Source organism: Vitis riparia, chromosome 6, assembly GCF_004353265.1.
Source record: "Vitis riparia cultivar Riparia Gloire de Montpellier isolate 1030 chromosome 6, EGFV_Vit.rip_1.0, whole genome shotgun sequence".
In the NCBI taxonomy this organism is placed as follows: domain Eukaryota; kingdom Viridiplantae; phylum Streptophyta; class Magnoliopsida; order Vitales; family Vitaceae; genus Vitis; species Vitis riparia.
Genome location: NC_048436.1, coordinates 14970014 through 14993106, shown reverse-complemented (window position 1 = coordinate 14993106; position 23093 = coordinate 14970014). Strand labels below are relative to the sequence as shown.

The following is a 23093-nucleotide window of genomic DNA, read 5'->3' as shown; positions in this document are numbered from 1 at the left end:
TTCATGGAAAGAATCTAAGTTAATACTCAATAATATCACAATGATCACTCTAATTTCTACTTTCATTCAATTAGTCTGTCCGTGATTTTTTGTCTCAGATCACGTAAGAGTTGCACCAGCATGAATTAAGAGCTGAAAGTACGTACCACACGTGTATATTGATTCACATATCTAAAAGTTAGATGGAAGTCAAATCGCCTTGGTGCTTCCGTTCTAGTTGCAAATTGTTTTCAAAAGGGTTTTTAACTCAGAAAACAGTTTTGAGAAATTTTTTGGCAATTTAAAACATATCTTAGGTATTTTTTTCGGTTACTTTTTATAAAGTGTTTTGAGTAATAATTGAAAATATAAAAATATTTTAAAAACATTTATATGGGTATCTTTACAAAATGTAATCATGAAAATTGTTTTTCATATTCGAGTTTATAAATAGAATTTTATTACCGAAAACAATGGAAAGTTGGTTTTATGAATAGTCCTTAAAAATTATTTTCAAAAACATTTTCAAGCAGGTCTTAATTCTTGATATAAGATCAATCTCACTATAAATTGGTTTACAAATTTTCGAACAAATTAACAATCTATTTCAGCAAGAAACATGGATTCTTTATAGATTTGAGTTTCTAAAGGGAATTTTTTATCACTAAAAATAATTAAGGACTGTCTTTTTCTGAAAACATTTCCAAACTAGCCTTTAGCTCTTGATCTAGGTTTAATCAAAAGTTCATTTGGAATACAAATTTTCAAACAAACAATCTATTAAGCCACTTCCCTAAAACAAGCTTTTCTCTTTTGACATGTGCTCCTTTGGAGTCATTTGTTGACTTGGGCAGATCGATGGATCATTTATTCAAAAACCCGTGGCAAGAGTGGAAAATACGATCACCTGACTAGTCTACCCCGCGGTATTGCTTCTTCCATCTTGACTAGAGAATCCATGAAAGAGGCCTATCATAGCATTGGTGAGGTGACTTCCAATGTCGGCTCTTCTAACATACTAATGAAAAGATCATAAGGACTAATTAAATATTCCTTTTAGTTGATATAGTGAAGAAAAATTCTCTGGTATCTAAGTGTCCGTCAGCTAAATGTATGATAAAATCTAAATTGTCAGATGATGACACAAGTATTCAAGATTAGAAGATAAAATAAACTAGATTTATAACATAAAAGGATGAGATCAAATTACAAAATTATGACATCTAATTTGGGTACACAAAATAACGAGGCCGAAAGTATACATATGATACGATATGATTTATAGGTACCTAATTGATATTGTAATGGACTTATACCATAATTACCACTGCTCACATAACAAAGAAAAACATGACCATAAAGCGTGCACATCGTACGATATGGTTTATCTTGTTCTTTGATATGTATCCCCACTAGTAACAACAAAGAAGAACGTGGTACATGAACCCATTAACATAAAGACACATACCTTTATGTGGTGCGCCATATTATTGATATCCCAATCAGCTTGACACCCATGATGAACCAAAAATGCACCATGAGAGTGCTGTTTTGTCGGTGAATGAACTCAAAATTGTCGGATCAAACAATAATATGCCACAAAGTATAATGAATCTGGATGCAACCTTGAAATTAAGTGGGTAATCACAAAAATTGTCACTAAGTGTAATGCTTTCTAAAAAATTTGTCCTTTTAATTTCTTGCCTTTAATAGTACTGGCCTCTGTAGCAATTCTATTCTTCATGTCCTACGCAAAGAATCTAGAGAGGGGGGGGGGGGGGGGGGGGGGGGAAGTGGAGAACTTGCCTGCGCTTATACCTTTCAAATTGTTTGATGCTGATCGGCACCCACCCATTTTCATGCCCCACCCACATACCAAAAAGACTTACCTTTATGATTTTTATCGATATTTTCCAATCACGTGCCTCTTGATACAAACATTTCAACAAGGAAACTTGGGCCCCTCCTAGCTGGAGTCTTTCAGCCTATGAGGAGAAGTAGGCCATGAACCAACCAATGGGGGGAGGATAAGGTACCACGTCAGATGACAGCAAAAGCAAAAAATGAAAAAAAGAAAAAGAAAAAAGAAAAAGATTTATTTTATGATTTTCAGCTGCTCATTTGTTATATTCAAATTGCCATGCATAGAGAGACAAAGGTAGGGAGAAAAGATGATGAGGTACAACTCTTTGTTAATTAGCCCAAAGATGGAAGAGCAGCAAGTGCCAGACACCATCCTCACCAAATTCTCTGATGCCAAACAGGTTTACGGCCATGAAGGCATGGATATTATGGAACTGGAGGGCTTTCTGGGCATTGAAGAAGAAGACGAAGAAAAGATTCCAGGAAAAAGTATGTGCGGTGCTGGTCACCTTAATTGGGACTTCATGGACTGGGAAGAAGAATTCCCAGTTGGAGAAGAAGAAGATGAGCAACTAGGAGAGCAGAAGTTCAACGAAGAAAACCATTATGGGAAAGTCATAAAAAGAGAGGATTTTGGGTCTGGGGATGGTGATGAGAAGATGATGTCTCTGAACTTAAACTTGAACTATCAAGAGGTCTTAGAAGCCTGGTCCGATCGTGGGTCTCTTTGGGCTGATGATTGCTCTCTTTCCTTCAAAAACACTAGCTATGTTAGTATTCAATTCCTACTCCTTTGTTCTTCTCTTCAATTTTCGTTCTCCCCCACTTCTGCTCAGTCTCTCAAATTCTCTCCATTTAGATTTACCTAAGTCTTGTTGAAAAGAGTTGTTTCCACTTGTGAACAACATCAATATTGGGAGGGTGAGCCACTGAACTTTCTTGAGAAACAAACAGTACTGTAGTTATAGAGGTGTGGTTTTACTTTTAGCTATGTGGATTCTTTCTTTGAATTTAAGATCATTTACTTATTGATTTATAGATGGGAGAGGTGCCGGTAATGGAAGAAGAGAAAACCAGAAGAGAAGCCAGTGTTCTCAGATACAAAGAGAAGCGCCAAACCAGATTGTTCTCCAAGAAGATAAGATATCAAGTGCGCAAACTCAATGCAGATAAAAGACCCAGACTCAAGGTTTTCTTGTCCTCTCTCTGACTTTCTCAATCCATACATTTATATGTCCAAAGAAAATCATTCTCTGACAGACAACATCACATGCTTAATAATATTATTACTTGCTATTAAACTGACAGATTAATATTCCTTTGGTTGCAGGGTCGATTTGTGAAGAGGGTTCCAGAGAAGATGCTGAAAACATGATCAGAACTCTCAAACTTGTGAAATATCTCACAAAAATATCTCAACTAGCTGTGGACTTTTGCTAATATTTGTGCTTTGTCTCTCAATGAAAATATCTCTCATTCTCTCTCGAAGTTTTTTCTATGGCGCCTTTTTGTGGAGCTTTACATGGTGCAAGTGAGGTGTATCATGGGTCAATTGACCCTACCGTGCATACTCTGACATGGGTCTATCCTCTCTCTTTGCTCTATTGTGATGCCCCCCAAAGAGTTTAACCAGCAGTGATGAGCTTGGCTGTGGTCCATTGATGGTGATGGTGATGGTGGTGGCCGGTGGTGGTGGTGGTCCTCATTCATGTCTATCCACCACCGTTTTCATACAACTCTGTTTTTTTCTTTTCCCTTTTATGAGGTTTAATGGCTATAGTGTCTTTTTTTCCTTAGCCTCCAGCTTCTTCCTGAGAATTGTCATTGTTAATTTTATTTTGCATGGTAAAATATTTTCTGAGGAAAATTTTCTTTCACTCGCTATGTAAATTATTTTGTATGAATCTTGTTCACTTTCTTTAATTTTCCTTTCATTTGATGAGATAGATGGTCAGATAGTTCAGAACAAATAACATAGAAGTTTCTAAATTATACTTCATATTTTTTTATTATTATTCAAAATATGATATGAAAAATATAAATAAAAACACCTTGAATATATTCTAAAAAACAACATTTTTCACAACAAATTTTTAAAAATATGTTTTTTTTTGTCAAAAAATTATTAAAAAACAAAAAAAAATTTCAAAATCAGTTTCTAACCAACTTTTTCAAAGAAAATTTAGTAGTTAGTACTTAGATTTTGTTTTTATTTTTTGGGGGGTCAGTAACGTACTGGGCATGGCATTGAAAGTATGTCACGCATTGGTTGAGACTTGAGAGAAAACGGGATTTATATTCCATAGAAGCCAAATAGAGGGAACCCCACTTTAAAAATTTCCAACCTTTTGGTGGATTGGTAGATATTTTTGGGAGACACTTTCTAACTAATTTTGGACCTTTTCAAGGTGGTCCTACAAAAGGGATGGGAGGAGACACAGTATGCAATTATGGGGTGTAGACTAGAACTTTTTGTGGGCATTTTGAGAAGGACTGATATTGATGCCTTCCTCTGGTTGGGTAATTTGGGCCCAGCACAAAGGGACTACCAAAATTGCTGAATGGACATGCCTCCCATTCCATGGAATTTTGGGTCCAGTTGGTCCTTTACCTATAGGCATGTATTCAAATTATTTTTTAAAAATATGAATTTTTTTTATAGAAATTAGAAACCCATAATTTCAAGATATGATTTCTAAATGTCCATTAAATCCATTATTTCAAAATATAAGATAAAATATAACATATAAAAAATAAATAATAAATGACAAATAGTATAAATAGTAAATAATGTTTTCAAAATTCAATCATTATTGAATTGAAAAAATTATTGATTTATAGTTTATTAGTCAAATCGATGGTTAAATTGTAGTATAACTGTGACATCATAAATGTATTATAAAAATTAAAATTAATTATAAAATTTTAAAATATATATATAAATAAATTAAAAATCAATAATATTTAATTTTTATCTTATGCATAATTACAAATATATTAATATTTTAAATTTTATTAAATGAAATATGTATAATATTTAAATGTGAATATATTGAAAATAAAATAAAATTTAGTTATTTAATTTTAACCAATTTTATAATTTTAAAAAATATTATACTATTTTTATTTTTATTTAACAAAAAATATATTTCTTTTGTTTGCTATATGATACAATAAATTGGATGTAGCCGAGTGGTGTTTCAACTCATTTTACGAATTTGAGATCTAGAGTTCACATCTTTTAGGTGAGATTTTGAGTTAAAAACATTAAACATTAAATCAAATGGAAATTGTTTAATTGGGCCTTGGGCCTTTTAATGATAAAAAGGGAGAGGGCAGCTGTGGGTTGTCAGGGCCCATTTAATGATCAAAACTCAAAAGGGACGGGGGCATCTAGGAGGCGACATTCTAACAGTTGGACCGAACCCGACCGGAAAGGTCACCGGTCGGCGATTGGACCGATGGTCCAGTCCGATTTTCCAAATACTGATAGTAAGATGATATAAATATTGGTACTTTTCTAATGCGATAGAAATTTTCTTTTTAAGTTTTAATAATCAATGACATGAATATTCCTTAATTAGACAAAATAGTTTGATCATCAACAATACTAAGTTCTTCAAATATATATATTTTTTTTTAATTTTTTTTAAGAGACAATATTGAATACTTTTCATGTTGTCAAAAGTAATATAAAGGAAATAATTTAAAGAAGTTGGATCCAAAGTCAAAAAATTAATGAGATGTACTGGAAAAATAAATGCTGAGACTGATTGAAAATAAAAATTATTTGAGTTGGTTGGCTGTGTCTTAGGATCAATTATTTTTCTTAATGAATAGTCTATTTGGTTTGTTGGGCCAACCACATCAAGGTGGTCTTCATGGACTTGACCACTCAGGCCAGGCCATGTGAGATAGAATTGAAACACTGTTGCAAAATGGAAGAGCAGACAACCTATAATCAATTCATACAGGTGTGTGTCAGAAATTTAAGGTACAAAATGGTAAGTCTCCCTTATATGCTGTGTCAGAAACTAAAGGGATACCCTAGAATATGCTACATCATCCCACCTTCAAAAATCATAATTATCCCACTTTAATTATTTCACTATCAGTAACATCATACAAAAAATCTAGGCCTGTTTCGAAAAGAATTTAGTATGATTAGGCAAATTACTTATATTGTAAATTAATTTAATTAAAATCATTTTTAATTTAATCAATATAAATTTAATGATTAAGATTTGATTATTATTATTCAATTTAATGCTTGAAAAATGGAGACAAGATATTTGAATTTTTTTAATACACTTTTTTTATTATTTTAAATTTTCTCCGTCTGAATAAAAATCTGTTAAAAAGCATACTCTCTATTTTCGGATTCTCTGCTAAAAGTTATTATAAATAAAAAAAACGCCTAAAAACACAGGTTCCTTATGGTTAAACTTTCGGGAGTAATCCATTTGGGCCAAATTTCGAGAAGTGGGCTTCGATGGGCCCAGATCTTGAATGCACCTAATTCAGCAGCAGACGGTCCACTGTGGAGCTACACGTGGCCTGGCCCAAATAGCAGTTCGAGAACCAGACAAAGCGCACAAAAAAAAAAAGAGAGACAAGGGATTTCCATTCAAAATTTAATTCTCTCACCCACCAAGAAAGGGACCAAACTTAGAGTTTTGGGTCAAAATGACCCATTTTTGAAAAAAATTGTAACATCTAACCACTTTTTTAAACTTATGTTCAAATTGGCCTCTTTGATGCCACGTAGACACCACGTCATTAATTATTTTTTTTTTCATCATTATAGTGAAAGCCGCAGTTGGAAAATACGACTTTATTTTTGTACTAAAACCGCAATTGACAAACGCGACTTCATATTTGTATTAAAACCGCAGTTGGCAAACGCGGCTTCATTTTTGTACTAAAGCCGCAGTTGGCAAACGCAGCTTCATTTTTTAACTAAAGCCGCGGTTGGCAATTGCGGCTTTAGTTAATTTTTATTTAAATTTAAAATTTAATTAAAAATTATTAAATTACAATTTAGGAATGAAATTTAAAAATATACTTAAATAATAAATCATTTATATTTAAATTTAAAATTCTAGTATTACTTCGACAAACATAAATTGATAAATAGAAGATATTATGAATGAATATTTTATTTATTAATAAATGAATAATCTTAAAATAATAAACTTATATAACATATAAATAATATATAAAATTATATAATTTATTAATTTAAAATATTTAATTTGTTAATTTTTAAGATATTAATTTATTTGTATTATGATAAATTTATCTTTATCGAAATAATAATATAGCAGTTGATAACTGAGATTTCAATTATAATATATTTTTTTTTACTTTCAAATTTAATTAAAAACGATTAAATTATAATTTATGATTGAAATTTAAAAAATATACTTAAAGAATAAATTATTTATATTTAAACTTAAAAATCTAGCATTACTTCAATAAACATAAATTAATAAATAGAAGATATTATAAATGAACGTTTTATTTATTAATAAATTAATAATCTTAAAATATCTTCTATTTATCAATTTAATAGAAGATATTACAAATGAACGTTTTATTTATTAATAAATTAATAATCTTAAAATATCTTTTATTTATCAATTTATGTTTGTTGAAGTAATATTAGAATTTTAAATTTAAATATAAATAATTTATTATTTAATTATATTTTTAAATTTCATTCATAAATTGTAATATAATAATTTTTAATTAAAATTTAAATTTAAATAAAAATTAACTAAAGTCGGAGTTGCCAACCGCCGGCTTTAGTTAAAAAATGAAGCCGCGTTTGGCAACTGCGATTTTAGTATAAAAATGAAGCCGCATGTGCCAACTGCGGCTTTAGTACAGATATGAAGCCGCGTTTCCCAACTGCGGTTTTAGTACAAAAATGAAGCCGCGTTTCCTAACTACGACTTTCACTATAATGACGAAAAAAAATATTTTTTAATGATGTGACGCCTACGTGACATCAAAGAGGCCAATTTGAACATAAGTTTAAAAAAGTGGTTAGATGTTACAATTTTTTTCAAAAATGGGCCATTTTGACCCAAAACTCCCAAACTTAAAGGGGCCATGGGCCCAGCCCAAAGACCAAGCCGGTTTGACTGTCGTGGCCTGAGGGAGATTTGTGAAAAAAAAAGGGGGTGGTACCTTCATAAATCATAAATCATCCTCTGCAACATCATTGTAGCGTGTGGTTCTCCTATCGCAATCGGTAACAACGGTCAGACAGTGGCGGATATGGATTCCGGCGACGGCGAACGGACCACAGGTTGCCATGTGGTGGCCATGCCTTACCCAGGTAGAGGCCACGTCAACCCCATGATGAACCTCTGCAAGTTACTAGCTTCAAGACAAGATGATATCCTTATCACCTTCGTTCTCACTGAAGAATGGCTCGATTTGATCAGCTCCGAGGATAAGCCGGAAAACGTACGCTTCGCAACGATCCCCAATGTGATTCCTTCGGAGCAAGTTCGCGGGGCGGACTTCCCCGGCTTCATCGAAGATGTCTCGACGAAAATGGAAGCTCCTTTCGAGCAGCTCCTGGATCGGCTTGAGCCGCCGGTTACTGCTCTCATAGCTGATACTCATGTAATGTGCGCCTTCGTCGTCGGGAACCGGAGGAATATCCCAGCGGCGTCGTTGTGGCCGATGTCGGCGACGATGTTTTCGGTGTTCCACCATTTTGATCTGCTCATTCAAAACCAACATTACCCAGTTGATTTGTCAGGTATTACAAAACGAGAAGGTCTCAAATCTCAAATCTCGTTATATAGATTCTCCATTTACTGATGAACAAGTGTGGATGTGACAGAAAGGGGCGAGGAGCGAGTGGGCTACATTCCTGGAATTTCTTCGACGCGCATATCTGATCTTCCGACAGTCTTCTCCGGCGACGGCCAGAGAGTCTTGAATCGGGTTCTGGAAATGTGCTCTTGGGTGCCTAAAGCGCAGTATCTTGTGTTCACTTCTGTGTACGAGCTTGAACACGAGGCGTTGGATGCTTTGAAGCGAAAGTTTTCGTTTCCCGTCTACACACTTGGTCCTACTATACCTTACTTCAATCTGGGAGACGAGTCCAAAGTTGCCACCACTCACAGTGACCTTAACTACATGAAATGGCTGGATTCTCAGCCGAAAGCTTCCGTCTTGTACATCTCACTGGGAAGTTTTCTTTCTGTTTCGAGTGCCGAAATGGATGAGATTGCAGCCGGGTTGCGAAGCAGTGGCGTACGGTTCTTGTGGGTGGGGCGTGATAAAGCTTCCCAGTTGCAGGAGGGTTGTGGGGATGGAGGATTGGTGGTGCCTTGGTGTGACCAACTGAAGGTGCTGTCCCATTCTTCTGTAGGGGGGTTTTGGAGTCATTGCGGCTGGAATTCAACTCTGGAAGCTGTTTTTGCCGGCGTCCCAATGCTGACATTTCCTATATTTTGGGACCAAGTCCCCAACAGTAAGAAAATTGTGGAGGATTGGAAGATTGGGTGGAGGGTGAAGGGGGAGGTGGGATGGCAAAATTTGGTGACCAGAGAAGAGATTAGTGGGCTTGTGAAGAGGTTTATGGATTTGGAAAGCAATGAGGTGAAAGAGATGAGGAAAAGAGCAAAAGACCTTGAGGAGGTATGTAGAGGAGCAATAGCAAAAGGTGGTTCAACTCATACTAATCTTGATGCCTTTCTCTCGCACATTTCACAATCCCGCCGCCGCTGATCACACAGCTCTGAATTTGGCCTTCACTTCGGAGGTGAAATTTTGTTTTCACGTTGAAGGCCACACAAAAATTTGATTTCTTTGTGGATTTTCTCTTGGTTTCCTCTTGGAATTAAAATAAAATTGGCATGGTATTATGGATTATGTTGAGGAAATTTTTTTATATTCTCGAAAAAGGGGAAATAGGCAAACCCCACCTTAGGAACCCCAACCCTGTGGTGAGTTGGAGATAATTTTATGTGACAACTAATTTTGCCATTTTGGACCCTTCCAAAGTAGTCTTAACTCTTACGCAAGGGTTTGGACGATAGACTTGGAAACTTTCTGTGGGGCTACCAAAAATGATGGATATTGATGGCTTTCTCTGATGGGTAAGGCCCAATTCAATTGGGGAAAAGCTGACTATGCATGCTGTACTCTATTGGGCCAAGTTGGTTGTCCCATGTGGCCCCACTGGACTGTTATTATATTGACTGGCAATATTTAGTGGCCATGTGAATGAATGTTTTTGGGTGTCATACTGAAAAGTAGTCACCAATCATTGTACCTTAGCCTATATTCAAATCTGTACTTGGATCATGAAGTTCTGTATATCACCTATAGGGAGCAGAAGCATTTTCTTTTGGTCCATGTTACATCTTTAGCCTGTGAAAAAATTGACTTTAACTATTGGCAGGCCCCAACCCACATGAATTGGGCTTTGTTGGACCTGAATTTCTCATCTCATTGTTTTGGTGGTGATATCAAGCCCCACGTTTACAAATTGGCCCCCAACTTGTGGGCTCGGTCTAGCCCAAAGCTATTACGCTGATGAGTTAGGGTATTTCTCATGTGCTGTAAAGCTCTCTTCTCGTCACTTTAGGCGACAGTCGAACAAAATAAGCGATACCATCTTTTCCATAAGTTGAGTTTATTAATGAGCAACTTGCAAAAATTTTAATTTTCAATTAAATTAAGAGAAAATTAATATAAATGATTAAATATAATTTTTTAATAAAAAATGTATTTTATTTTTATTTTATATAAATACAAAATTAAAAGTTTTAATAAAGTAAAATATTAGAATCACAACCAAGTTTTTATTTTTATTTTTAAATTAAAAATATTAAAAATTTTAATTTTTAAAAATTAAAATTACAATAAAGTAATCATAAGTAAAAAGTTTAAAAATCAGGATAATTGATTTTAATTTTCACATGAAATTTTTTATAAAAAATATAAGCAATAAAATAATATAATAAATATATTTTTATTTAATCATGATAAATATTTTATTTAATATGAATATATAAAATCTTATGTTTTAAATTTCTAAATTTGTTTATTATATATTAATGTTTATTTATTTATTTATTTATTTATTTATTATTATTATTATTTTATATTTAAAGTGTATATTAATAATTAAAATCAATAAATATGAAAAGATCAAATGGTAAAAGAAAATAAAATTTTTAAAAAAATATTATTTTCTAGGTAAAATGAAGAAAGAGGAAAAATAATGTCACATGGTTAGTAATGTGTGAAACAAGTATGTATGATGGAGTTTTTTTTGACTTATTATTTTAAGGTTTTAAAAAAATAAAAACATATGGAATAGTCGGGTAACAGAGAGAAAAGTAGGAGGAGAATTTTAAAATTTGAATGATGTTATATGTTTATTGAATTATTTTATAAAAATTCTTAAACATCTATATTTTTGGATAACGTACCGTTACCATTACATGATTCACCCTTTTAAGTTTGGTTGGAGTGCCAAGAACCGTCATCACCTTCATTGTTTACTGGGCCCACATTCGGGATGTGGGCTTTGTTGGGCTAGATATGTCATTCGGTTATTCAGCCCAACACTCCACACATTAAGAGACGTGGTGAAACAGCAGTCTGAAACCTTTTTCGGCTGGTCTGTGCCGCACAAGTAGCCATCAAATGAAGGAATTCTATCTGAAATTGAACTGCGTGGAAACTCAGGAAAAAAGGGAAAAAGAAAGAGCCATCAAGGTGGTGGCTGCGGGGACTTTTCTTATTTCAGTGTCTTCCACAGAAGAAGCCTGGTATGGACTCCGGCGACGGCGAAGCAACCACTTCATGCCACGTGGTGGCCATGCCATACCCAGGTAGAGGCCACGTCAACCCCATGATGAACCTCTGTAAGCTACTAGCTTCAAAAAAGGACGATATCCTCATCACCTTCGTTCTCACTGAGGAGTGGCTCGGCTTGCTCGGTTCCGATGATAAGCCGGATCAGGTGCGGTTCTCAACAATCCCTAATGTGATCCCTTCGGAGCGAGTTCGCTCAGCTGACTTCCCTGGCTTCATCGAAGCCGTGTCAACGAAGATGGAAGCCCCTTTCGAGCAGCTCCTGGATCGGCTGGAGCCGCAGGTGACTATTATTATCGCCGATAGTAACCTGCTGTGGGTCGTGGGAGTTGGACAGCGGAAGAATATTCCGGTAGCGTCGTTGTGGCCGATGTCGGCGGCGGTGTTTTCGGTGTTCCATCATTTTGATCTCCTTGTTCAAAACCAACACTTCCCAATTGATCTGTCGGGTACGTTAGGCGACATCTATACTGAAAGAAACATTTCATATGAGCCAAAAAGAAGATTCTTAAAGTACGATTTGGTAAAGAAACTTTCTAGACAGTTGGCTTAGGTTTGATTTTTTATAATTATTCAAAATTTCTTGTTTAAATATTACAACTTTTTAATGATTTTTAAAAAGGTTATTAAGTAATAAATTATTTAAAAAGAGAAATTAGCATGTAAAATTATTATGAATTGGATTTTTAATAATAAAAAAACTATGAAAAGTTTAAGAGGAAACAATATTTTCAAAAATAATTCTTAAAAGATAGCTTTAAAGAATAATTTTTTTATCATGACTAAAATTTATTGGAGAATTTAAATATAAATAATAGTTTAGATTTGTTTGAAAAACCCTTTAGAAAACAATTTTGAAAAACTATCTTTTTGAAAGCAATTTTTGAAAATATTTTCTAATATTTTTGAGAACAAAAATCCACTTAAGAATTTTTTAAAAAAAATAATTTTTATTTTTTATTTTTTATGTTTGAAAACTAATTTTATTTTTAATCTTTCTTAATATGCATATTAAGTAATTTTCTATTTAATTTATCGGAGAAATGATAATTACCGTGATAAAAGAATAAAACTTCAGTTTGGTAGGGCATATAGATTTCAAATGCCCAATATCAATGAACTTTGCTTTGCTTGTGCATGCGGCTCTATGGCAGAAAGGGGAGAGGAGCGAGTGGAATACATCCCGGGAATTTCCTCAACGCGCATATTAGACCTTCCGTCAATCTTCAACGGCAATGGCCGACGAGTTCTGCATCGGGCTTTGGAGATCTGCTCTTGGGTGCTTAAAGCACAGTATCTTCTGTTCACTTCTGTATACGAGCTTGAACACCAAGTTGTGGACGCTTTGAAGTCAAAATTTCCATGCCCCATCTACACGGTTGGCCCTACCATACCTTACTTACGTCTGAGAGACGAGTCCACAAGCCCCACCACCCACAGTGACCTTGACTGCATGAAATGGCTAGATTCCCAGCCTGAAGCCTCTGTCTTGTACATCTCACTGGGAAGTTTTCTTTCAGTCTCGAGCGCCCAAATGGATGAAATTGCTGCTGGGTTGCGAAGTAGTGGCATAGGGTTCTTGTGGGTGGCGCGCGAGAAAGCTGCTCAGTTGCAGGAGAGTTGTGGGGATAGAGGCTTGGTGGTGCCTTGGTGTGACCAATTGAAGGTGCTGTGCCATTCTTCTGTAGGGGGTTTTTGGACCCATTGCGGGTGGAATTCTACTCTAGAAGCTGTTTTTGCAGGCGTTCCAATGCTGACACTTCCTATATTTTGGGACCAAGTCCCCAACAGTAAGAACATTGTGGAGGATTGGAAGATCGGATGGAGGGTGAAGAGGGAGGTAGGATGGGAAAATTTGGTGAGCAGAGAGGAAATTGCTGGACTAGTGCAGAGGTTTATGGATTTGGAAAGCGACGAGGGGAAAGAGATGAGGAAAAGAGCAAAGGAACTTCAGGAGATGTGTAGAGGAGCAATTGCAAAAGGTGGTTCTTCCCACACTAATCTTGATACCTTTATCTCCCACATTTCACAACGTTAAGCCTAGTGTTGTTCCATTATTATTATTATTATTAGTCTCGTGCAATTATGTATTACCTTAAGTGGGTCCCCGGAGGCCATTATCTTCTATAAGGCGGCCTATATTCCAGAGTTTTGGGTCAAAATGGCCCATTTTTGAAACTTAATGTTGAAAACGGGCACATTTTGAAACTATTGTTCAAAATGGCTTCTTTGATGCCACGTAGGCGCCATATCATTAAAAAATATTTTTTTTCGTCATTATAGTGAAAGCCGCAGTTGGGAAACGCGGCTTCATTTTTGCACTAAAGCCGCAGTTGGGAAATGCGGCTTCATTTTTGCACTAAAACCGCAGTTGGCAAATGCGACTTCATTTTTGTACTAAAGCCGCATTTGCCAAACGCGGATTCATTTTTTAACTAAAGCCGCGGTTGGCAACTGCGGCTTTAATTCATTTTTATTTAAATTTAAAATTTAATTAAAAATTATTAAATTACAATTTATGAATGAAATTTAAAAATATACTTAAATAATAAATTATTTATATATTTAAATTTAAAATTCTAGTATTACTTCAACAAACATAAATTGATAAATAGAAGATATTATAAATGAATGTTTTATTTATTAATAAATTAATAATCTTAAAATAATAAATTTATATAACATATAAATAATATATAAAATTGTATAATTTATTAATTTAAGATATTTAATTTGTTAATTTTTAAGATATTAATTTATTTATATTATGATAAATTTATCTTTATCGAAATAATAGTATAGTAGTTAATAACTGAGATTTCAATTATAATATTTTTTTTACTTTCAAATTTAATTAAAAACTATTAAATTACAATTTATGACTGAAATTTAAAAAATATATTTAAATAATAAATTATTTATATTTAAATTTAAACATCAAAGAAGATATTATAAATGAATATTTTATTTATTAATAAATTAATAATCTTAAAATAATAAACTTATATAACATATAAATAATATATAAAATTGTATAATTTATTAATTTAAGATATTTAATTTATTATTTTTTAAGATATTAATTTATTTGTATTATGATAAATTTATTTTTATTGAAATAATAGTATACAAAATATAATTTTTAATGAAATTAAATACAAAAAATGTCTATTATAGATTTTTAATAGTTGTCATATATAGATTTTTTGACAAAAGTAGTTAATGAAATTAAATACAAAAAATATATTACAAAATATAATTTTTAATAGTTTAATCAAAGTCACAAAAAAATCCAATAAACATTAATATAGTGGAAAATAAATTGAGAAACTGTTGAGCTTACTACTATGTCTATTATTGCATAATTTGATATATTTTATTTTATTTGATGGTCCAATAAAATGTTTTACATGTGTTTGGACTACAAACACGTGTAATTTATTTTTCTAATTTGATAATGAGGATGAAATTAACTTTTAATATTTTATTGATAAAATGAAATTAATATTTTTATAGTAAAAAGTAAATTTTAAAATGAGATTTTTTACTGAACATTATAAAAAAATAATTTTTAATATCTCATAAATAAAAACCATATCATTATTATATTGTTTTATATACGGAACATTCAATTAAAAACTTTGATATTCTATTTGATGTTATTTTAAAGATCCTGAAAATCATACTTGATAACCTTCTTAACTTACAGAAGTTGGTAGACCGATAGGACTCGATCCAGAAAGTTTATAGATAAATAAAGACTCGGTGGACCAAAGCCATGACAAGCATGAGCCTGTTGAAGACAGTGAAAAAGGCAATTTCAGGTGACCATTTTCAAAAGCCTATCAATCAAAAACCCAGAAAAAAAAAATGATGAAATAAATATGAAGAGAGTGAAGAAAAACCCAAATCCAAATTCAGAGAAACTTGGAAACACAAAACGAGAAGACCCATTGCGGGAATTAATTGGGCCTCAATGAGAATGTAAACATCAACCAGAAAACTTCCTAGATAAGAAAAATAGGTGTTGAAGAAAATAAAAAATTTGATCAAAATGGGATGAACAGCCAAACGAGGGGGAAAAACGAAAATCTTAACTATTGTTGCAAAAACAACTAAAAAAAATCGAAACTGATCCAGGGAGAAATAGTAAAACAAAGAAAAAGAAAAAAAGCCAAACATCTACAAAACCCCATTTGATAAAATCAATGAACAGACCTTCAAAATCCAATCGACAGCCTCTCTCCTCACACCCAGGTCCAGTCCCCACTTCTCAACCTCCCTAGATAATCATCTCTAGGCATATACTCCCCCTCTCTCTCAACCATTTCTCTAAGACACTCTTCGCTAAGCATTGGGAACTCAATCCAGGAATCCGATCTACTGTTTCTAAAAATCGGGTTTTGATAATGGTTTTGAAAATTCCAAGAAAGAAAAAACTCATCAATGGCGTTACAATTAAGATCATCAAAGCACACAATGGGTTTCTGAGCAAAGAAAGCTTGAGATTGAGTAGTCAAAACCACTTCCCATTGCAGAAACCTCAACGTGGCTTCAGAACCAGCAATACCTCATCAAATGAGAATAGTAGACAAGGATTTTCCTGGGTTCTACCATGCTAAAAATGGAGATTTGGAGAGAGACAGAGATAGGGAGAGCCTGGAGAGAGAAAGGAGTGTTGAAGAGAGTGTTGCAAAGGACGGAGCTTTATATGCGAGAAGTGAACATCTGTCTTTAAGGTAATGGAGAGATTTGGGAGGAGAGAACCAAGAGCTGCTCGGGCTAGGGTTTTGAAGGAAAAAATACAGCACGGGATGGGAAGAGAGAAGGGATGAAGTTGGTAAAGTGAAAAAAAATAGTATAATAAATTGAGTTTTATGCTGAGGTGGATCCAAGGGCTATTTTGAACGTTACTTTGAGAAGAAACCTATTTTTAATATTAAGTTTCAGCAAAAGCCCATTTTGGCCCAAAAGTCTATATTCCATTTGAGTTCGTCACACCCCTAATACTAGTCTTATCAAAAGGCTGTGATTTTAAAGAATAATGGTAATAAAATATTTAATAATTTGACACATTGCTCAATTGCAAGGTGAAAGTTGAATTAATGTATTGTACTACAGCTGGGGTAATTCCTGTGAATTCTCTATTAAATAAGCCCTTATTAGCAAATTGGTCAGTCACGATCTTCCTCTACTACTTCCTCTATTTTGGCATCTGCTCTAGGGACTACGTTACGAAACCGGAAAACATGCCTTCCAACAACGTCTCACGGTCCAGATCATGCCACGTCGTGGCCATGGCCGTCCCCGGAAGAGGCCACATCAACCCCATGATGAACTTCTGCAAGTTGCTGGCTTCAAGAAGAGATGACGTACTCATCACCTTCGTCGTCACGGAGGAGTGGCTGGGGCTAATCGGCTCCGACAGTAAACCGGATAACATCCGCTTCGGCACTATTCCCAACGTGACCCCCTCGGAGAGAGTTCGCGCCGCCAACCTTCTTGGGTTCTTGGAAGCTGTTATGACGAAGATGGAAGATCCGTTTGAGCAGCTCCTGGAGCGGCTTGAACCGCCGGTTACTACAATACTAGCTGATACCTTTCTATTCTGGGCGGTCAGCGTCGGGAATCGAATGAGTATTCCGGTAGCCTCGTTCTTTCCGATGTCGGCATCGGTGTTTTCCATGTTCCACCATTTCGATCTCCTTGTGCAGAACGGCCATCACCCGATTGATATCTCAGGTGGGTAACTACAGTCTCCAAAGCATTCCTTTCCACACTTTTTTTTCCCTTTTTATTTTTATTTATTTATTTTTAAAATTACACACACATGATAATTTTAATTTACTTTTTGAAAGATTTTCTAAATAATAACGAACAAACTTATTGAATATTTTTGTGTATGATAAATCACAGCCGTACAACGTTTTTTTTTCAATGTTGTCTTAAGTTTCAACTTTCAACCGCCTACCACCCAGGAATACATAACAGTCAAAAGGAGGTGTTTGGCAATTGTTTAATTATTATTATTTTACTAAATATAATTCATTAAAAAATTATTAAGAGAAAAATGATTTTTAAAAATAAATTTAAGATAAAAAATTAATTGAAAAAATAAAAAATTTAAGCCAATAAATTTGATTGAATATTTAGAAATCCTTATTTTCCATGTTCTTAAGATAACTTACTAGGAAACAAAGAAAATAAGTTCTCATTTGTAGCCGCTTTCAAATTCAAATTGATAATAATTCTTTAAAAAAAAAAAAGAAAGTTAATTATTTTAAAAAACAAAATGATTAGAACTCAAATATGAAGAAATAGTTTTAAATTTTCTTCTTCACAAAAATCTAATTTTTTAGAATGGGTTTGAAAAATGGCCAAACAGCTAGTCCAAAGTTTCTCATGCAGCTGATACATTCTTATGGCAGAAAGGGGAGATGAGCGCGTGGACTACATCCCTGGACTTTCTGCAACCCGCATCGCAGATTTTCCATCATTGCTCCACATGCAAAACCCAACTTTGACTCGGTTCGTACAAGCATATTCATGGCTGCCCAGAGCTCAATGTCTTCTCCTCACTTCCGTCTCTGAGCTAGAACCCCAAGTCATCGACTCTTTGAAATCAATGTTCTCATTCCCCATCTATCCCGTTGGCCCTGTATTACCTTATTTCAACATCAGAGATAGTTCGTCTGTGACTACTGGTTCTGATAACCTCAACTACTTCGAATGGCTGGACTCCCAACCTTGCAACTCGGTGCTGTACGTCTCCTTCGGAAGCGTTTATTCGGTTGCGAGTGCACAGGTGGATGAAATTGCAGCTGGGTTGCGCGACAGCGGTGTTAGGTTTTTGTGGGTGGCTCGTGGGGAAGCTTCTCGGGTGAGAGAGGTGTGTGGTGAGATGGGGTTGGTGGTGCCTTGGTGTAATCAATTGAAGGTGCTGTCACATTCTTCTATAGGCGGATTCTGGACGCATTGTGGATGGAACTCCACCGTCGAAGGCCTTTTTTCTGGGCTTCCTTTTCTGACTTTTCCGCTTGGGATTGATCAAGTTTCAAACAGTAAGGCAGCTGTGGAGGATTGGAAGATCGGGTGGAGGGTGAAGGGGCAGGCGGGAGTCGAAACTTTGGTGAAGAGAGAAGAAATATGTGGGATTGTGAAGAGGTTTATGAATTTGGAAAGCAATGAAGGGAAAGAAATTAGGAGCAGAGCAAGAAAACTTCAGAAGATTTGTCAAGAAGCAGCTGCAAAAGGCGGATCCTCGGAAACTAACGTGGATGCTTTTATCAGATATATCACACAACTTCTCAGCCATTAAACAGATTCCGACTGCGTATCGAAGCTTGCCTATTACCCTGAAAATATTTCATGGATGACAATTTCATATATCTTGTTGATGAAAAGACGTTTGCCTTGACATTTGAATGGTTTGGACATGAGTCCATCTTCTTGATCCATAATTTTAATAAGGTCCGCTGAATGACTCTTAGGTTTTTATAGTAAAGCCATAGTTGTTATAAGCTTAAATAAGTTCATTTTAAATGTAAAAGATGGTACAGTACTTGAGCTAATAATGGTTGTCACGTAACGTTCAAACTTCCTACATAGGATGTTTGAATGCATATGATGGTTCGACCTCCTCTTCATGAAATTTATAGGTTTTGTTATATTTTTTTATTTCTTTTCCTTAGAAGTTAGAACCATAATTTTTAACAATTAAAAGCTTATCCTTAAATCTAAATTTATGGATAAAAATACAAAAATATGAAATTTTATACAAATAAATGAAACCAAAATATTAAAAAGAACAAATCAAAACAATATGATATGATTGATTCCACATTGAAGGGTTTACTCTAAGGTGCTATATTCTTAATATTAATAACAAAAATTTGTGCACCATGCAATTTTATATTGAAGATGCTCAAAATCTTCGTGAATTAAAATGAGTTTATTTCTTTCTAGGCAAGATACAATGAGGGATTTTTTTTGAAGGAGAGGACTCCACTCTCTAGGTTTGGAAAAAAACTATTTATATTCTCTTTGATTAGGAAACTTCTCGGAAGTTACTTTTTTTTGTTTGTTTATTATCGGCAGGCTCTTGCACAAAGTCAAAGTTTGAATGAGATGTGATACCAAGCAATTTGTTCACACTTTATACATGATTTTTAGTGCCGCCCTTAACAGGTCATGGCACCAGCCGCCCCACACCTGAGATATTGTCCAACCACCCTACAGTAACATTATTATAAGGGAATCAAAGCGGATAATCAGCACGTAACAATGTCATCAATCCTATATAAACCCTTCAAAAATTAGTATATGCACATTCATATGCTAATTATCTCCCACAAATGGTTAAAACTATTCTTATTTGGCTTAATTTTTGAAAAGATGTACCCGAACCACCCATTTGAATATTCTTTTGTATAGAAAGAAAACCTATTTGATTTCTAAATATAACTAAACAAATTCTTCAAGAGATACGAAATAAAGAATAAGTTTACCTAACTTCAATGAAACTAAACGGATTTGACTCCGATTAACTTAATATCTATAAATAGGAGGGTAGTGCTTTGGTATGATATGCTTTTTCTCGGCTTCATATTTCCCCCAAACATAATTAACGTTGGTAGGTATACCAAACTTGCCGGCCACCAACCTTTAGAAAGCATGGTATTTTTTATTTTGTTAGACTCCTAAACTCAGTCTTATTAATGGACTGTAGTTTTGATCAGGAATCGTATTCGTAATCAAGGATTTAATGGTTTGACCCGTTACTGGATGACAAGGTTAACCAGTGAAGATTGAATTGTTCTATCGTACGGGCAATTTCTGCTAATGCTCCATTATATAAGCCCTTTTTAGCAAAATGATTACAGACTACATTACTAAACCGGGAAACATGCCTTCCGACAACATGGGATGGTCCAGATCACCCCACGTGGTGGCCATGCCACTCCCCGGAAGAGGCCACCTCAACCCCATGATGAACTTCTGCAAGTTACTAGCTTCAAGAAGAGATGACGTACTCATCACCTTCGTCGTCACGGAGGAGTGGCTGGGGTTCATCGGCTCCGATATCAAGCCGGATAACATCCGCTTCGGCACGATTCCCAACATCATCCCCTCTGAGCGAGTTCGCGCAGCTGATCTGTCCGGGTTTTACGAAGCTGTCATGACGAAGATGGAAGATCCGTTTGAGCAGCTCCTGAATCGGCTTGAGCCTCCGGTTACCACAATAGTAGCAGACACATTTTTATTCTGGGCGGTCGGCGTCGGGAATCGCAGGAATATCCCGGTAGCCTCGTTCTTTCCGATGTCGGCGACGTTGTTTTCCATGTTCCACCATGTGGATCTTCTTGCGCAAAACGGCCATCACCCGATTGATATATCAGGTGGGTAACCACGCATATTCTCCAAAGCAGTCCTTTAACACCAATTTTTATTTTATTTTTTTAAACATTGCACATTTTTTTACAATTTTAATTTAATTTTCAATATTTTTTAAAAAGAAAAACAATACTATATTTGATAAATTATTCTTTACTTTTTAAAATGACCACTTTACAACAAAAATTGTACTTTTAGGTGGGTATATGGTCACATCCCATGCCAAATAGGAAGATAGGAAAATAAAAACATTTAATTATTGTTTAGAATAGTATATAAAAAATAATTTAAATGCCTAAAATTTATTCTTAAATATAATATATTTTAAGAATAAATTCTTAAAAAATAATTTTCTGTCTAAACCTTGTTTGGTATCTCGAATTTGTTCTACTATTTTAAAGTTCAATTTTCAAACATCGCATAAGGGACAAATTTTACTTGTTTTAATTTGCATGTCATCTTGCTTGAAATTCAACGCTTGGAATATTATGATTTTTGAGAATTTAATTTCAAACCTAATTATTTCCTACAAACAACGCAAAATTGCTGTAAGTATTCCCAAAAACTGATTTTTTTTTTTAAAAAAGAGGGTTTGAAAAATTGCCAAATAGCCCAAGTTTCTTATGGATCTGATACATTCTTCGTTGCTGCATTGAGATAGAAAGGGGAGATGAGCGCGTGGACTACATCCCTGGACTTTCTTCAACCCTCATATCAGATTTTCCACCATTACTCCACAACCACAACCCAGTCTTGGCTCGAATCGTACAAGCATTTTCATGCCTGCCCAGAGCTCACTGTCTTCTGCTCACTTCCGTCTATGAGCTAGAAGCCCAAGTCATCGACGCTTTGAAATCAATATTCTCATCCCCCATATACCCCATTGGCCCTGTAATACCTTATTTCAAACTCGGAGATAGTTCCTCTGTAACTACTGGTTCTGACAACCTCAACTACCTCCAATGGCTGGACTCCCAACCTTGTCACTCGGTATTGTACATCTCCTTTGGAAGCGTTCTTTCGGTTTCGAGTGCACAGACGGATGAAATTGCAGCTGGGTTGCGCGACAGCGGTGTTAGGTTTCTGTGGGTGGCGCGTGGAGAAGCTTCTCGGCTCAGAGAGGTGTGTGGTGAGATGGGGTTGGTAGTGCCCTGGTGTGATCAATTGAAGGTGCTGTCACATTCTTCTGTAGGCGGATTCTGGACGCATTGTGGGTGGAACTCCACCGTGGAAGGCCTTTTTTCTGGGCTTCCTTTTCTGACTTTCCCGATATCACTTGATCAATTTTCAAACAGTAGGGCAGCTGTGGAGGATTGGAAGATCGGGTGGAGGGTGAAGAGACAGGCGGGAGTGGAAACTTTGGTGCCGAGAGAAGAGATTGCCGAACTTTTGAAGAGATTCATGGATTTGGAAAGCCATGAGGGAAAAGAAATGAGGAGAAGAGCAAGAAAAGTTCAGAAGATCTGTGAAGAAGCAACTGCAAATGGTGGATCCTCGGAAACCAATATGGATGCTTTTACAAGAGAAATCACACAACTCCTCCTCCCCAGCCATGAAGAGATTTGAACTGCTTAATTATCAAAGCTTGATTTATTACCTTGGAAATATTTCATGGCTGACTAATTCCCAACCATCTCTGCTCTTAAACATTTAAATGGCGGGATGTTTTCTTTTGTCCTATTATATTCACTTTCGAAATAATAATTAAGAAAATAATTTGATAGAATTTAATTACATTGTCTTCATTCCATTGTCCCATCCAAAATTTTTAATTTTTATGATTAATTTTAAAATTTTAAGTTAATAAGACACATTCTGGACCCATATTTTTCAAGTGCATCACCACTCGACAACGAGACTCATTTTTTATTTATTTGTGAAAAAATTGATTTTTAGAAAAAGATTTGGAGTTACTACCTATTTTTGTTTTATTTTAAAAGAAAAACAAAATAAGAAAGAAAACCCTGTGTGACTCTTTATTTAAAAAAGACATGTCCGTAAAA

At 34.9% G+C, this 23093-nt stretch overlaps 5 protein-coding genes across 5 annotated transcripts; all 5 read left to right on the top strand.

Annotated features, from left to right (window-relative positions):
- The first annotated feature begins 2133 nt into the window (after nt 1-2133).
- Nucleotides 2134-3719, top strand: LOC117916599 (zinc finger protein CONSTANS-LIKE 7). Its single transcript, XM_034832715.1, has 3 exons — nt 2134-2612; nt 2882-3031; nt 3173-3719. The coding sequence occupies exons 1-3, from the start codon at nt 2151-2153 to the stop codon at nt 3215-3217; spliced, it is 657 nt and encodes a 218-aa protein (XP_034688606.1). The 5' UTR covers nt 2134-2150; the 3' UTR covers nt 3218-3719.
- A 4339-nt stretch (nt 3720-8058) lies between these two features.
- Nucleotides 8059-10225, top strand: LOC117915707 (UDP-glycosyltransferase 87A1-like). Its single transcript, XM_034831339.1, has 2 exons — nt 8059-8620; nt 8705-10225. Exons 1-2 carry the CDS (start codon nt 8128-8130, stop codon nt 9595-9597), a joined length of 1386 nt encoding a protein of 461 aa, XP_034687230.1. The 5' UTR covers nt 8059-8127; the 3' UTR covers nt 9598-10225.
- Nucleotides 10226-11532: 1307 nt separating this feature from the next.
- Nucleotides 11533-13845, top strand: LOC117915761 (UDP-glycosyltransferase 87A2-like). The gene is made up of 2 exons (XM_034831440.1): nt 11533-12146; nt 12852-13845. The coding sequence occupies exons 1-2, from the start codon at nt 11654-11656 to the stop codon at nt 13733-13735; spliced, it is 1377 nt and encodes a 458-aa protein (XP_034687331.1). The 5' UTR covers nt 11533-11653; the 3' UTR covers nt 13736-13845.
- Nucleotides 13846-16689: 2844 nt separating this feature from the next.
- On the top strand, nt 16690-19150 carry LOC117915760 (UDP-glycosyltransferase 87A1-like). The gene is made up of 2 exons (XM_034831439.1): nt 16690-17439; nt 18126-19150. Exons 1-2 carry the CDS (start codon nt 16803-16805, stop codon nt 19013-19015), a joined length of 1527 nt encoding a protein of 508 aa, XP_034687330.1. The 5' UTR covers nt 16690-16802; the 3' UTR covers nt 19016-19150.
- A 1390-nt stretch (nt 19151-20540) lies between these two features.
- LOC117915932 (UDP-glycosyltransferase 87A1-like) lies at nt 20541-22826 on the top strand. Its single transcript, XM_034831692.1, has 2 exons — nt 20541-21095; nt 21752-22826. Exons 1-2 carry the CDS (start codon nt 20570-20572, stop codon nt 22654-22656), a joined length of 1431 nt encoding a protein of 476 aa, XP_034687583.1. The 5' UTR covers nt 20541-20569; the 3' UTR covers nt 22657-22826.
- The last annotated feature ends 267 nt before the right edge of the window (nt 22827-23093 follow it).